Source organism: Eptatretus burgeri, chromosome 16 (assembly GCF_056783735.1).
Source record: "Eptatretus burgeri isolate ZD-2024b chromosome 16, Ebu_testis_v1, whole genome shotgun sequence".
In the NCBI taxonomy this organism is placed as follows: Eukaryota; Metazoa; Chordata; class Myxini; order Myxiniformes; family Myxinidae; genus Eptatretus; species Eptatretus burgeri.
In genome coordinates this window covers 55,318,673-55,334,412 of record NC_140976.1, presented here as the reverse complement: position 1 = coordinate 55,334,412, position 15,740 = coordinate 55,318,673, and the positions used below count along the sequence as shown (strand labels likewise).

General features: G+C 46.7%; 1 protein-coding gene across 1 annotated transcript in view; it reads left to right on the top strand.

Moving 5' to 3' along the window:
* The window catches only part of LOC147011101 (ETS-related transcription factor Elf-1-like), a gene marked incomplete at its 5' end in the record, with an annotated part of 124,841 nt that overhangs the window by 90,747 nt on the left and 18,354 nt on the right, over positions 1-15,740 (top strand). The window contains 4 exons of the mRNA XM_085859065.1: positions 724-876; positions 5,854-5,928; positions 6,365-6,557; positions 6,663-6,932. Coding sequence (XP_085715191.1) covers positions 724-876; positions 5,854-5,928; positions 6,365-6,557; positions 6,663-6,932 — 691 coding nt within the window. The remainder of the gene's footprint in view (positions 1-723; positions 877-5,853; positions 5,929-6,364; positions 6,558-6,662; positions 6,933-15,740) is intronic.

Below are 15,740 nucleotides of genomic sequence, written 5' to 3'. Positions count from 1 at the left end.
CTGGTTTGCGTCGCTACTTTCTCTCGAGACAGCTTTTATTAGACAAGGTCAGAGGTCAAGTTGACGATTTCGTAAGTACCAGTCTATGACTGCTAGTTTGTTTGTTTGTTTGTGAACAGTATTACGGAAAAACTCCTCGACGGATTTCAACGAAACTTGGTGGGGCGGTTCGGTCTGGTCCGAGGATCATGCCATTAGATTTTGGACTTGGTTCAAAGTCCAATATGGCCGCTATGGCGGCCATTTTGAAAAAATATTTGAATTTTTGTTTTTGCATTTCTACATGTTTTAAGTGATTTCCAACCCAAAAAAAAATTGTTAGAGAAAAAAAAAGAAATTTTGCAACTGTAAAAAAAAAAAAATTTCGATTTAACTTTTTTGGCATTTCTACATGCGCGTCGATCTAGTTTAGTTTATTCAATCGTGGTTCAGTAGAGTCTGATCCGTTTTGACCTGTAATGAATAGGATATCAGGTTCACTTAAGTGACTCAGCAGTATTGGCGGCGTAGTTTTGCACTCTACCGAGTGCTCCCCCTCTAGTTTTTAGCTGTTTTTGTCAGAAGAAGAAGAAGTCTGAATCCAAAGCGATGTGGACGTGCTTTGCATTTTCAAATGCTTTGTAGTTTCTTTGCAATCCAACGTGACATTGGCATGATGCGAGCAGACGAGCAACAAAACTTAATTTGCAGACATGTCTATGATGTCCACTGTGCTGCTTGCAGGTGCAGAGGAAGAGGTTCTTGTCGGTCCCACAGTAAAGACTCAACATTGTGTCGGACGGTTGGGGAGATCGATGGTAAATGGTGGATCCCCGCCCTCTTTTGATGTGGACCTGCCGTCACTTGAGAGCTCTGGTTTGCGTCGCAAGGGCAAAAGTACGTATTAGAGATCTCTCAAACTGAAATAACTATGGGTCAGATTTGTTTTTCATCGCACCTCGAACTCCAGTACATTCTTCAGTGCTCCAGATGTCTTATGCATTACAGATTCTCCGAATAATCGGTGACGAGTAAGCACACTTTCATTTCAGCGATGTTCCCTTCCTTTATCTCCTTCCATTTTTCATTCTTCCATAGTTGTTTTATAAGAGTAATCCAGACGTGTTTGGGGTGTAGGAGCTCCTTTTATTTGTGTGAAAATCGTTTTTGTTGCTCATAATTGCTGTCAAACACCTGTCGTTGGCTTTGCCTGGGAAGTTCAGCTGAATTGAGCCATATACCTTTTTGTGTCATTTTTAGCTCGCCTGTTCGAAGAACAGAGAGCTATAGCGATACCCCCGGCGTGAGCGTCAGCTTGAGCGTGAGCGTGAAAATGTTAAATATTCTGTATTACGGAAAAACTCCTCGACGGATTTCGACGAAACTTGGTGGGGGGGTTAGGTATGGTCCAAAGATCATGCCATTAGATTTTGGACTTGGTCCCCCCCCCAAAAAAAAAATTGTTAGATTTTTTTTTTTGCATTTCTACATGTTTGAAGTGATTTCCAACTCCCCCCCCCAAAAAAATTGTTCGAGAAAAAAAATTTTTGCAACTTTTTTTTCAACAAAATTTAGATTTTTTTTTTTTGCATTTCTACATGTTTTAAGTGATTAGGATTTCGACAAAACTTGGTGGGGGGGGTTAGGAATGGTCCAAGGATCATGCCATTAGATTTTGGACTTGGTCCCCCCCCCCAAAAAAAATTGTTAGAGAAAATTTTTTTTTTTGCATTTCTACATGTTTTAAGTGATTAGGATTTCGACTAAACTTGGTGGGGGGGGGGTTAGGAATGGTCCAAGGATCATACCATTAGATTTTGGACTTGGTCCCCCCAAAAAAATTGTTAGAGAATTATAGAAAATATTAATTATTAGACTCGTCTTTTAAAAACGATAAATGTATAAACAGGCGAGCATTGGGTGGCTTTGACACCAACTCTGGTATTTCTTTTAATTCCCCCAGAAATGGCTGTAACTTGTGTGTGAAAATTATCGTAATTTTTGGATTGTTACTCAAACATTTTATGCCGTGAGTAAGCATCTTCACCCAGACCATGGACATTTTTTTGAAGCAGTTTCTTCAGGTTTCTTGTTGGCCTCACCCAAAAGAAGTGGGACAAGCTTGGGTGTCAGGTCAGGTCAAGTGTGGGAGCATGTACCGGAGCAGCGCGTCGCTTCGTCTACTTTCCGCCGGTACACCAGGGGGCTCCGTATGGCCACCCCCCAGGCAGATGCCTGACACATCCCCCATCTCCTTGAGATGCCGATCAAATTGCTGCAACCACGAGGTGCGTGGTCAGCCCATTGGCCTCCTCCACTCACGAGGCTCCTTTGCTAAGAGAATCTGGTGAGCAGGATCAGTGTCAGGAAAATGAGCCACATATCCATGCAGCCGCACCTGAGCAGGACTATGCAGGTAACAAATCTCATTTGAGTCTCACAGCAACCGCCCATTGGACACAAAGTCTGAACAGCGATAACCAAGCATTCTCCGACGAGACCTGGTCCCAAAGGATTTACTGCAAGTCTCCATCTCAGTTCCCTGGTCAGAGTTCAAGTCTCACATCCGTAGAGCAAGACTGAAAGCACCAAGGACCTGAAGACTCGGACTTTCGTCGTCCTGCACAGATACCGACAGCACTTCATAACATGAACCAGTGAATCCATGACTCCCAGGCCCGACCCAGACGTCTGTTGACCTCTGGCTCCCAGCCAGCAGAGACATGACTGTCACTGCCAAGGTAAGTGAATCTCTCTGTGACCTCAACATCATCGCTGCAAACAGCTAGACAAGATATCAGCATCCAAAATGTCATTGAAAGCCTGGATTTTAGTTTTGACCCAGGAAACCTGTAATCCCAGCGGCGCCGACGCCTCATTCAGCACCTTGAGGGCCCCCAAAAGGATATCCAAAGTCTCCTCAAAGATGACTGCATCATCTGTGAAATCAAGGTCAGAGATCTTGACATTCCCAAACGATGCACCGCAGCTTGATCTCTTTGACATCCTCCCCAGAATACAGTCCAGACAAGTGCTGGAAAGTGTGGGAGCCAGAACACACCCCTGATAAACTCCAGTAACAACTGGAAATAAGTCAGAGATGGTGTCACCACATCTCACAGCACTCTCAGTAACAGAGTGTAGTTCAGACATCAGATTGATCAGTTTTTGTGGCACCTGACGAAGACCAAGAATCTTCCAGAGGGCATCCCAATTCACTGAATAAAACGCTTTACAGAGATCAACATATGCTGCAAGCAGCACCTGCCGAAACTCTCGTATGCATTCAGTAAGGACCCGAAGGGAAGGATACGGTCAATCTGTGTCCTCTTTTGTGTAAAGTCTGACTGCTTTGGGTGCTGGTGCTCAAAGCAGATGGTGGCAAACCCTATCAACAATTATCCGTGCAAAGACGTTGCCTGGCACTGAGAGCAGCGTCACCCCCTCGGGAGTTGTTGCAGTCCTGGCGATCACCGTTCCCTTTCCAGAGAGGGACAACAAGGCCCTCTTCCACCAGCCTTGAGAAGTTCAGCATGGATGCCACCTATCCCAGGAGCTTTATCCCATTTCATCCGGTTCACCGCAGCCTGTGTTTCCACTAACAAAGATGGATCACAGTTGATTGAAGGGTCAGCAATAGGGTTTGTAGCACCCCTGGCATCCAACTCAACAGCTGTTTGATCCGCCTGGTACAGCCGCTCAAAGTAACCGGCCCAGCTGGCCTTCACTTCGGACTCCTTTGTGAAGAGCCCACCAACCTCCAATCTAACTGCAGTGCACCGTGGGATGGGCTTGGAAGAACGCAATGCACAAATTCCCCTGTAAGCAGGACGAGAAACACTTGACCACATGTGATTCTCTACCCCCTCACAGATTCCTTGCACATCGGCCTCCTTGTTCACACTCGGCGCACGTACAGTTTTACACTTTAACACCCTGAACAGCTCAGCTCTGCCATTAAGCCTGGCCTTGCGACTGGTCAACAGCAGGTATCCAATGTCCCTTGAGAGACAAAATTCTTATTTGCCCTTCAGTGAGTTCAAAGACATCCACCAGCAACATCAAGGATGGTGGTCGTGAAGGCACTCCACAACTCTTCAGGATGGTGACAAACATGTCTCATAACCATCTATATCAGTTCCAGTCAATGCATTGAAATCCCCCATGACTAGAAGTGTGTCTCGCCTGGGGCACTGATCAATCACAGACTCGAGTGTGGCATCGAATGCATCCTTCACCGTGAGATCGCTCGCTTCAGTTGGAGTATGTACAGAGACCAGGGAAATGACACCAAATGAGTGACAAACCATAGTCTCATAATATGCTCGTTGACCGGTGTCGAATGTGTGATCTACTTTAATTTTGATCGTTGTGTAATCCTTATACCCTGGAAACACTTCTCACTCTCACTCTCACTCTCACTCTCACTCTCACTCTCACTCTCACTCTCACTCTCACTCTCACTCACACTCACACTCACACTCACACTCACACTCTCACTCACACTCTCACACTCTCTCACTCTCTCACTCTCTCACTCTCTCACTCTCTCACACTCTCACTCTCTCACTCTCTCACTCTCTCACTCTCTCACTCTCTCACTCTCTCACTCTCTCACTCTCTCACTCTCTCACTCTCTCACTCTCTCACTCTCTCACTCTCTCACTCTCTCACTCTCTCACTCTCTCACTCTCTCACTCTCTCACTCTCTCACTCTCTCACTCTCTCACTCTCTCACTCTCTCACTCTCTCACTCTCTCACTCTCTCACTCTCTCACTCTATATACCATACTCATCACAGAGCATCAGTGCTGCCGAAGTAGCTTCTTGAGCAAGGGTTATACTGTGTGGTTTGCCATTTCCTGCCCATCCTTTTTTAGAGCAGGAATTTGTCATTTGTTCAGGGTATCGGCGATGGCTCGCCTCCTCTTTGCAAAGGACACCGTGGGATCTTTAACATCCACAAATAATGCTGGTGGATGGGACGCACAATTTAACGATGACTCGCGCACTGAAACAGCAGGTTGACAGTTTATAGCTGGGCCGAGATTCAAACGCAGGCTAGACAGCTTGGAGGGGAGTGTTTGTACCACGAGGTTGTCCTTCCAGTCCAACACTGCACTTAAAAGTGCATGAACGTCCGTCCACACTGGTTCTCAAATCTGCTGTAATCTATATATCCCTGTGAGGCTCTGCACTGTTCAATGCTCAAGATTTGTTTGCCATTGCAATAGAAGATTTGTGATGGGAGAGTTATGCTTGCACCGTGAGTCACATCGTCGGTAATCTTTAACGAAAAAATACTTATCAAGGTTTTGTTGCTTACGAACCAAGAATGTTAAAATTTTGAATCAAAAATCTCGTTTGGTATTTAACTTGAATTTGAGCTGACAAACATTTATTGACTCCTATTTCTGTGTGGAGATAACGAGAAAGGCAGAGTCATATGCAGGATGTCAAGCACAATTCTAAAAGGAAGACTGAGGGCAGGATCGGCGAGAGTTTAACAACAAAGCTTGTTCCTCAGACAGGGAGATAAGATTGTCTTGATCATCTCCATATCATGTCACTTGACTCGTCTTTGCTTTTGAGTAGTTCTTAAAACCAGAATGAACACTGACTGCTAAAAACCATTGGTGATCTTGTCTGTTCAAGTTGCTCCTCTTGCTCTGGAATTCCTTCAACGTCTGCCTAATCACTCCAAATTATTTTGTTGCTTTCAAGACTGCCTTGAAAACCTCATCTGGAGCTAAAACAATATTTTTTTTTAATGTATGCAGTACTTTGAGATGTTCACTTGAAAAGTGCACTTTTATAAACATTCTTTCATCCATTCATTGAACAGCTAAGCTCTCATTTGCCTTCATTCCTTAGACCGGAGGACTCGCAGCCTTCCTGCCCCTTGTTGTTCGACGACAACTGGGTCAAACAAGAAAAAACAGAAGGAAGGTAATATTTCACGTTAATCATCACTTGCAAGTTGCTAATGCTCACACTGGATTCTAAACGGGGTAGGGATGAAGACAGCAAAAATGCAAATGGCGTCTTCTGTCATCGAGCTGGCAAACTGGGAGCAACAATTCACAATTATTGCCACATCTGATGCAATTTAAATGCTCCATTGGTGGTGAGGTGCTCCATTTGAAACTGTTTGTTCAATATCTGTAGCTTTTTTGATACCTTGGCTCAGTAATAAACATTTGTCTTGGTGTTTTTGCATCGGCCAGTGACCAGTTGCAAATTAATAGTAGGATAACTCTCCCTTCTCAGCATATCCAGAGAACCTGTCACAATGTGACACTGCAGCAAAGCTTTCAGCACATTGTATAAAGGGAGAGTATTTCTGATTCTACTGGGTGTGTGCTGTCATACATGTTCTTCCTAGGACACACCACCTACCTGTGGGAGTTCCTCCTGTCACTCCTTCAGGATAAGAGCACGTGTCCACGCCTCATCAAGTGGACGGAGCGGGACAAGGGTATCTTCAAGTTTGTTGACTCGAAAGCAGTTTCTCGCCTCTGGGGGCAGTGTAAGAATAAGCCAGACATGAACTACGAGACGATGGGACGTGCTTTGCGGTACATCCTACATTCCATGCACTTTGTTACATATGATGATGTCGTTTATTTGTGCATACGTAAACAAGATACCACTCGATGTGACTGATTACCGTGCTCACGCAGATATTACTATCAGCGAGGCATTTTGGCAAAAGTCGAAGGGCAACGTCTGGCATATCAGTTCAAAGAGATGCCCAAGAAGATATTTGCAGATCACAACGAGGATAGCATGGAAGACAGCTCCTCGTTGGAACCGGCATCTCCCATCGTTGCCACAATGTCGCCGGGCTCTCGATCGGCAGATGGATTGGCCGACAGGACCCGGTTGGTTACTACGGATGGCAGAAAACCCGGGCGGAGGCTTGCTTCACCTGACTGGGCCTCAGCTAGCAGGTGTGTTGTCAACTTCCTTTTCCAGCCTTGTTCTGCCCTCTTTTTTATTTTTCTTTCACCAATTAACTTTTGAAATGTGTTCTATATTTCCTCCAATAAGCATCCTCCCTAGCAGAGGTTGGAAAAATATATCCTCCCCTCTCCTCTCCTCTCCTCCCCTCCACGTTCCCATATATACACCATGGGGCAGTTATTGCAGTGAAGCAAAAAACAAATCGGTGTCAAACGATCTATACTTTTGTAATACATGTATCTACTATACTAAAAAAATAGAATATGTTTGTATGTATGTGTGTTTGTTTGTTTGTCCTTTATAGGCGGCCGAACCATTGGAAGGAATGAGATCAAATTTGGCATGAGTGATCCTTGGGACATGAGAACGGGCATGGGGGGGGGGGGGGGGGGGCAAGGTCAAGGTCACCGGATAACGTCAATTTCTCAATTTCATCCGATCGAGACGGGACCAACGCCATTCAACAGATAACTGTACCCGCCCATGGACGGGTACTTTGCTGGTCTATTACTAAAAGGAGTAGCATTCTCTCTCACTCTCACTCTCACTCTCACTCTCACTCTCACTCTCACTCTCACTCTCACTCTCACTCTCACTCTCATTCTCTCTCTCTCACTCTCTCTTTATTACCCCATGCATGTGCAGCAGAAAGTGGGGTTAAGCAATTGGTTCATGTCTGTCCGTCCATCAGTCATCGGTTTATGATCGAAGAACAACTTATTACCTTCGCATTCTGCGAAAGGTTATGTTTTGGTCGGCGTGTATTTATTTATTTATTTATTTATTTATTTATTTATTTGTAATCTTGTGATTCGTATAACTCGTAAAGTATTAAACCGAATTGCATGAAATTTGGTGGGATGATTGGTTATTAGCCAGGAAGCATTCGATTAGATTTTGGGATCGTTCGGGTCAAAGGTCAAGGTCACGAAAAGGTCAAAATCGTCTTTTTACGATAACACGGTCAATTTTTATTCAATTTGCATGCAACTAACGCCAAAATGTTCATAATTCAACGCCTCATCTTGTGATATGCAATATGACACAATGACGTCCATACTCTTGTTACCGGTTAGGGGTCAAAGGTCAGGGGGGTCATGACCTTGAAAAATATGCGGTTTTTGTCATAACGCGGTCAATTCTTGTCCGCTTTACATGAACCCAGCACAAAAAATGTAAAGAATTTAATGCCCAATCTTGTGACACAATGACGTCATAACACATGTTACCGGTTGGGGTAAAATGTCGGGGGGGGGGGTCACGCCCTTGAAAAATATGCGGTTTTCGGCACAACTCAGTCAATTCTTATTCGATTTGCATGAAACCAGCATCAAACGAGATTACCTTCTCTTGTTGAAACGTTGTATTCACCGAGCTTGCGAGTGAAGACTCGCCAAAACGACGTGAGTTGATTGTTGTTTAGTCCGTAGCCCCCGAAAGTCTGGGGGGGTCATGACATTATAGATATGTGGTTTGTGTCATAAGACCATTCATATGAAACCAGTTCCCCACACTCATACCAAGAACAAAAAAAGTAGTGGCGGCGAAGGTATGCGCTTTATGAGTGCCCGTTCTAGTTTAAATGGAATTATATTTTGAACACCAGTTGGACCAGTAATAGAAAGACAAGTCTGGGACAACTTCAGACCAATGTACGGTAAAACAACAATCGCACATTCGTAGAGAGGGGTGAGATAAGTTTTTTACTCTGCCTGCTTGGCAGTGAAACGAGATTGATAATCATTCCAAACAGGAAACTTAGTTTTTAATGACGCCATAATGGACACACACAACAGGCACGAATAACTTAGTAATGTGATGTAATAGCCACTGGATATAATAACGGCAGTAAAACCTGGAATTAATTTATTTGTATGCCTTTCTACCTCTTTAAATCTCTATTTATATTGAATTACATACTTGAAGACTGTAGAACACAAATCACCTTCATCATACTTCCAAAAAACATGCAATGTATTGATATATAGCGGTAGAGGGAGTGGCATGTGTGACAGTGAAGAAGAGTCCACCAATATGGCTGTGTATGAAGCCGATTTGCATTCTATGGTTATCAATCAAGCCTCCATATCCTAAATTTTGATTCAACGTCTTATTACAATGTATGAGTGTGGTTGTTTTTTTGTTTTTTTGTTTGTTTGTTTTGTTTAATGATCTGTAACATCATTATTTTATTTTAAATTGAAGTGCAGGTGTGCCTTGCCATTCATGAATTTCCCCTTCGTGGATTCGCTGTATCGCGATGAATTTATTGAGGTAATGTTTGTGGATGTATTCACCTAATTCATTAACATGAGCCAGTAACACAATAACCCCCTGAAACCCTCCAACACCATCTCCACAAACTCATCTTTATCGTCACCATCATCAACATACGCCATCGCATTCTTGGATCATGTTTATCATTATTATTATTATTATTATTATTATTATTATTATTATTTTTAAAAGTAAGTTTCATGATCTTAATAACTCAAGACAATTAATTTTATGTTATTAATGTAGGAAAATAAGCTTGGTGTTGGCTTAATGGTTAAGGTGGTTGGCTTAAGATCTTAGGGTCTTGAGTTTGAGCCCCATGTCATGCTGTTGAAATGACACCAGGTGGGTTGACAGCCTGTCATCTATCCAAGGTTGGCAAAATGAGTACCATCTTACTGTAAACAGGGGCCACTGCATTGTGACACAGCTGTGCTCTCAGCAATGATGCAACCAGCAGCCCAGGTTGCATATGAAAAAATAATACTTTATTTTATGTTCTTCATTAATTTTTTTTATTCATGAAAATAAACAGCACTAAAACCAATGCACAAATGTGTTAATTAAGAGTGCAGTTTGGACAAATTTTAAAGTTGAAATCCCGAATTTTCCCCATTACCCCAGTTTGTGAATTTGTGGTTCACTGTGATTTTCAAGAACGTAACCCTCACAAACGGCAAGGCCCCCCTGTCTACTCTTGAACACTGTGCGGGATATTGTTCCCGCACAGTGTTCAATCTATATATTACTAAAACTCTCATCTTGTATGTATGTATTCCCGAAATGCAGCCAAAATGGTACACGATAGCGCAAAAATTTTAGGGCCATCTTACTCACCATTCGCCTGTGGTGTGCAGTATCAAGTTTCGTTCAAATTGGACAACAAGAAAAATTATTTTTAAAAAACCAATTCCCGATTCAGTCAAGTCCTCTTCGGGAGTATTTGATCAATGCAAACAACCTCAGCGGTATAGTTTGCTGGAGATAGTTTTTTTTTTTTTTTTTTACTTGAAATGATTTATTTTAAAATCTCAAACATTTAGTATAGACAAAGAACGATTTATTTTTAAACATAAAATAAACATCGCCATTTTGATCTAATACTTCCATGTTAGTTAATAAATAAAATTGTGTTTAGACACGTGCTTCGTTGAACGATGACTCCTGAATAAATGCTCAAATTTTGTTGAAGTTAAAGTATGACCACAAAATAATATTAAAATATTGGTCTTTTTTTTTTTTTCTTCATCAACCGCTGTCACAACAGGTTCACGGGTCGTCTAGTAATAATTAAATGTCACCTGACTCGTCTATTGTAGAATAATAATTTTTAAAAATTGGTACCATTGGAAAGTGAATAATCGATTTACTTGTTTGGAAAGCTAACAATCTATTTACTTGGTTAGAGAGCTAATAATCAATTTACTTGGAACAATAATTCATGTCCATTTTGTCATACAGATTCCCGTTTTAAAATCCTGTAGTTCCGCAATGGGAAAAAAAGCAGGATTTGGAGCTTAATGTAGCAGTTTCACGGTTAACATTTTTATCATTCTCCAACAGCAAGAACCATTTGGAATAAAGTGTGCACACGGAAGGAGCACATCAAATATAGTAATGCTTCTCAAAGCAATAGAAGAATATATAATAGCGCACAAAATGAGTACACAAACAACTAGAACTAGTGTGTACGAGGTGCGGTGGGACGCAAGAAGCACGCGGACCACCATCTACTCCGCTTTATTGCGCGACCAGAAGCACAGTCTTACCACCCCTAGCGGGCGAGGCATGATATACGAAAACCCAATCACATGACACAGCACACTCCTCCCCCCGTAAAATGACCCGCCACATAACGAACGGATAATCACAACATGACCATCGGAAACCCATCAACACTCATAATCCTCAAAGTACCGCGGCCGCACCCTGACCCGCCTCGGACGGGCAGCGCCCCCAGACAGTCCAGGCTCAGATGCCTCCCGGCTCGGTCGAGGTGACACCCTCGCCGGACTCGCACTTTCCGCAACACCAGCTACCCCGACTGCCCAGCCTGCTCGACGTCCCCGGGTAGGACGGCATCAGGCGAAGACCCCCTCGGCGCCGGCCCAGCCAGCCCCGGCGATACAACGTCAGGTGCCGGCGAGACTACCGGTGGGGGCCCCGCAACGTTCGGCTCGGGGAGGTGTGGGGGGGGTGACGCTGAACAGCGATCATGCATCTGGTCCACGTGTCGCTTCCACACATCCCCACCATCAGTCCGCACCATGCAATTCGCCGGCCCCAGCACCACCGAGACCACCGCCGGCACCCATTTGGAACCGTGGAAATAATCGCGTACCATCACCCGCTGCCCTACCTCGAAGCTGCACAGCCGCGTCGGACGCGACATTGCCCCACTCCCCGACCCTCCAGGTCGCAGCAAATCCAGCCTGGACCGCAAAGCCCGTCCATAGAGACGAATGGCAGGCGAATCCCCCGTGACAGGATGAACTGCGTTCCTGTAATGGAGCAAAAAGACATCGACCACCGTCTGCACAGGTGCAACACCCCCCCTGCGCAAAGCCCGCTTCAACATCTTGACAAACGACTCAGCTTGGCCATTCGTCTCAGGATGATACGGCGCGGACCTTAGATGTCGAATACCATTCTGGCGCATAAACTCATCAAATACACCCGCGATGAACTGCGGACCATTATCAGAGACCAGGATCTCCGGCAACCCTTTATTAGCAAAGATTGTCCGCAGCTTCTCTACTGTAATGTTTGCTGAAGTATGCTGCATTACTACAACCTCCGGCCATTTAGAGAATGCATCAATCACAATCAAAAACATCTTGCCATTAACCGGTCCCGCAAAATCTACATGGACCCTCTGCCAAGCTCGGTCTGGCACAGGCCAGAGACCCGAAGCTCGACGCGGGTTATCAGCATCCGTCTGGCACGTGGCGCAACGCTTAACCAACTGCTCCATGTCTCTGTCCAACCCCGGCCACCACAACAGGCTACAAGCAAGACTCTTGGTCTTCACGATGCCCAGGTGACTGACATTCAGTTCTTCCAAACACCGCTGCCTGAACCTCGGTGGAATCACGGTCCTCATTCCCCACATTATGCACCGTTGGACCAACGACAGCTCCGCTGCGCGTGACGTGAAAGGTTGAAATGCCGGTGTCGAAGGCAGATCGCTCCAATTCCCCGTAGAAATCGCCTGGACGACACGGGCAAGCACCAGATCACGAGCCGACTCCACCGCGACCTGCCTGGCCGTGACCGGCCCGCTTTGGACCTGGTCCAGCGCGAACACATCGACCCGGTCGCCCAACTCAGACAAAGCTGGACCCTCCGCACACGGCAAGCGTGAGAGCCCGTCGCAGTTAGCATGCTTCTCGGTGCTTCGGAACTGAATATCATAATCGTAAGCACCCAGAAACAGACACCACCGCTGTATTCGCGCGGCTGCTACCACCGGCACCCCGCGTTCAGGTCTCAGGATGAATTGAAGCGGTTTGTGATCCGTCTGTAAAGTGAAATGCCGCCCCAGCAGATATTGATGAAACCTCCGCACACCCCAGACGAGGCTGAGAGCCTCACGCTCAATCTGGGCATATCCGCGCTCTGCTGTGGACAGGGTCCGGGATGCAAAACAAACAGGCCGCTCGGAACCATCGTCCATCCTGTGGGAGAGCATTGCCCCGATGCCATATGCAGAGCTGTCGCATGCCAATAGGAGCGGGCGCGCAGGCTCATAGTGCACGAGGACCGTATCCTCGGTGAGCAGCCGCTTGACGCGGTCGAACGACGCCTGGTGTGCAGGCCCCCAAACCCAGCGCTCGTCCTTCTTGAGCAACCGCGTCAACGGCGCAAGTTGTGAGCTGAGCCCGCGCACGAACCTTTGGTAATACTGAGCCATGCCAATGAACGAGCGCAGCTGCGTCTTGTCGCGAGGCGGTGGCATGCGCTGAATCGCCTCCACCTTTCAAGGACCTTTCAACAGCCCCTCCGGCGTGATGATGTGCCCGAGGTATTCCAAGCGCTGCTTGAAGAACGCGCACTTGTCCCTGTTTAAGCGCAGGCCGCACGCTTCTAGCTTCGTCAGCACTCGGGCAATGTTCGCCAGATGCTCGTCCGCCGTTTTCGCCGCAATGAGTACATCGTCCAGGTAGGTCTGAGCGGGCAGGCCAATGCAAACCTGATCCATAGCTTTCTGCCACAAAGCTGGGGCCGAAGCAATCCCAAAACAGAGTCGGGTATATCGATAGAGTCCTTGACACGTGTTGATTGTTAAAAGCTTGCTACTCCCGGGATCCATCGCCAGGTGAAAATATGCATCACGCAGGTCCAGCTTCGTGAAGTATCGACTCCCCGCCAATCGCGCATATATTTCATCGATTGACGGCAATGGATATTGCTCCACGCTGAGCCCCGGGTTAACTGTGGATTTGAAGTCCCCGCACAATCGGACGTCCCCATTCCGTTTCAGCACCGTGACAACCGGGGTGGCCCAATCCGAGCATGACACCCGTTCGATCACTCCACAGGCCTCCAGCCTATCCAGTTCACCCTTGACCTTGTCCCGCAGGCCATACGGCACCGGACGCGGTTTACAAAACCGAGGAACCACCCCCTCCTTCAAGAAGAGTTTCGCCTCCATGCCCTTGAGTTTTCCAAGGTCGTCTCGAAACAACCCTTGATGTCTTTGAAGAATCTCCTCCAACTGATCCTCCCACTGACTCGGCACGGGTTGCACAAGGTGAACTGCGGCCCAGTCTAGCCTGATGCGGGTCATCCAATCTCGGCCGAGGAGAGACGGTCCCCTCCCCCGTACGACGTACACCCGAAGCGTGGCGACCTGGCCTTGGTACCGCACAGACACGTCTGCCATCCCGACTGGCGTTATCTTCTCGCGGGTGTACGTGAACAGCGCGAGGTTTGACCTGATAAGCTTCAAGCCGTTGAGTCTACGCGCGGTCTGTTCGCCGATGAGCGACACCGCTGCTCCCGTATCGACCTGGAACGTGATCGGCGTTTCGTTCACTTCGACTTCCACCGTCATCGGGCGCGCCGTCATCGGCCGCTGGTTCCGCCCCGAGTCGCGTCGCACATCGCCGTCCACGACTTTAACGGTGGCCGACGCCCCACGGCACACACGCGCCAAATGACCCACCTTGTGACAATTCAAACACACGTTGCCTTTATACGGGCATGCACGGCGCAGGTGTCGACCTCCACATCCCAAGCACGTCCGCGGGGTCACCCCGCCGCACGCGTGGCCGTGCGGCGACGTCCGACCCGCATCGAAGGTCGTGCGCGTGTCCCGGGGTGCTCGCGACCCCGCGTGGCCGGTGATGGCTCGAACATCCCCGCAAGTCTGCTCAACCGCCATGTGTGCTTTCATTTTCTCCACAATGTCCCGAAACGCCAGCCCGTCATCCCGGGGCCTGTTCGGTGCCACTAAATCACCCAGCAGCCGATAATGCTCCGGCGAAAGCGAAGCGAGCAAGATCGACTTCTGCTTGCTCTCGTCGACCACATCGTTCGCGTGGAAATAGCATTCAAATTGCTCCGAAAACAATTCGAAGTCGTCCCCGTCGAAAACGGGCATACGTCCGTATGCCCCCATCCTCGTCAGCCAACTAGTGTGTACGAGGTGCGGTGGGACGCAAGAAGCACGCGGGCCACCATCTACTCCGCTTTATTGCGTGACCAGAACACAGTCTTACCATTCCTAGCAGGCGAGGCATGATATACGAAAACCCAATCACGTGACACAGCACAAGAACGGCATTCAGTAGAGCATATGCCTCTGCCAGGCCGAATGGTTTACGTTTTGTATCCCAATGAAAGGCCGGATCTGGATCCGGACCTGAACCCGAATCAAATTGGCTTGTTCTTGTCACCTACCCAACTCATCCACACAGTTTTGTCATAATCCGTTCAACTTTTTGAAATATTGTTCAAAAAATCGTTTTTGACCCAATCTCTCAATGGTGAAGAATCACTTTAAATAATAAAAATAATTCTCGTGTTCAGAACTTCACCAAAATCTAATTGATTAGTCCTTGTCACACACCCAACCTGTCCGTCAAGTTTCGTCCGAATCTGCCCATAACTTTGAGATATCCTGCTCACAAACAGATGGGTGAAAACATAACCTCTGTCCACCTTTGGTAACGGAGGTAACAACCACAGCAACAACTGTGTTATGAAAGATCCTTTTGTTTTTTTTCCTGCGTGTTTCATTTAATTTTGCATCCTCATTGAAATTAACAGATATACTTCACAAACATATCACATGTCCAACAGGCGATATTGTTGTGGTGCCAGGTTCGGTGGCAAGGACGACTGCTGGATCGAGCAGTTGGGCCATCTCCCACCGAACACCGGAATTGAAGGTCATCACTCTGGATAACTCTGAAGTAAACGGGTCGCTTAATGGACCGTGGACGCCAATATTTCGACCGCGCGGTTAGGGTCTTTTTGTCTGATTCCAATTTACCTAATTATCCGCGCGGTCC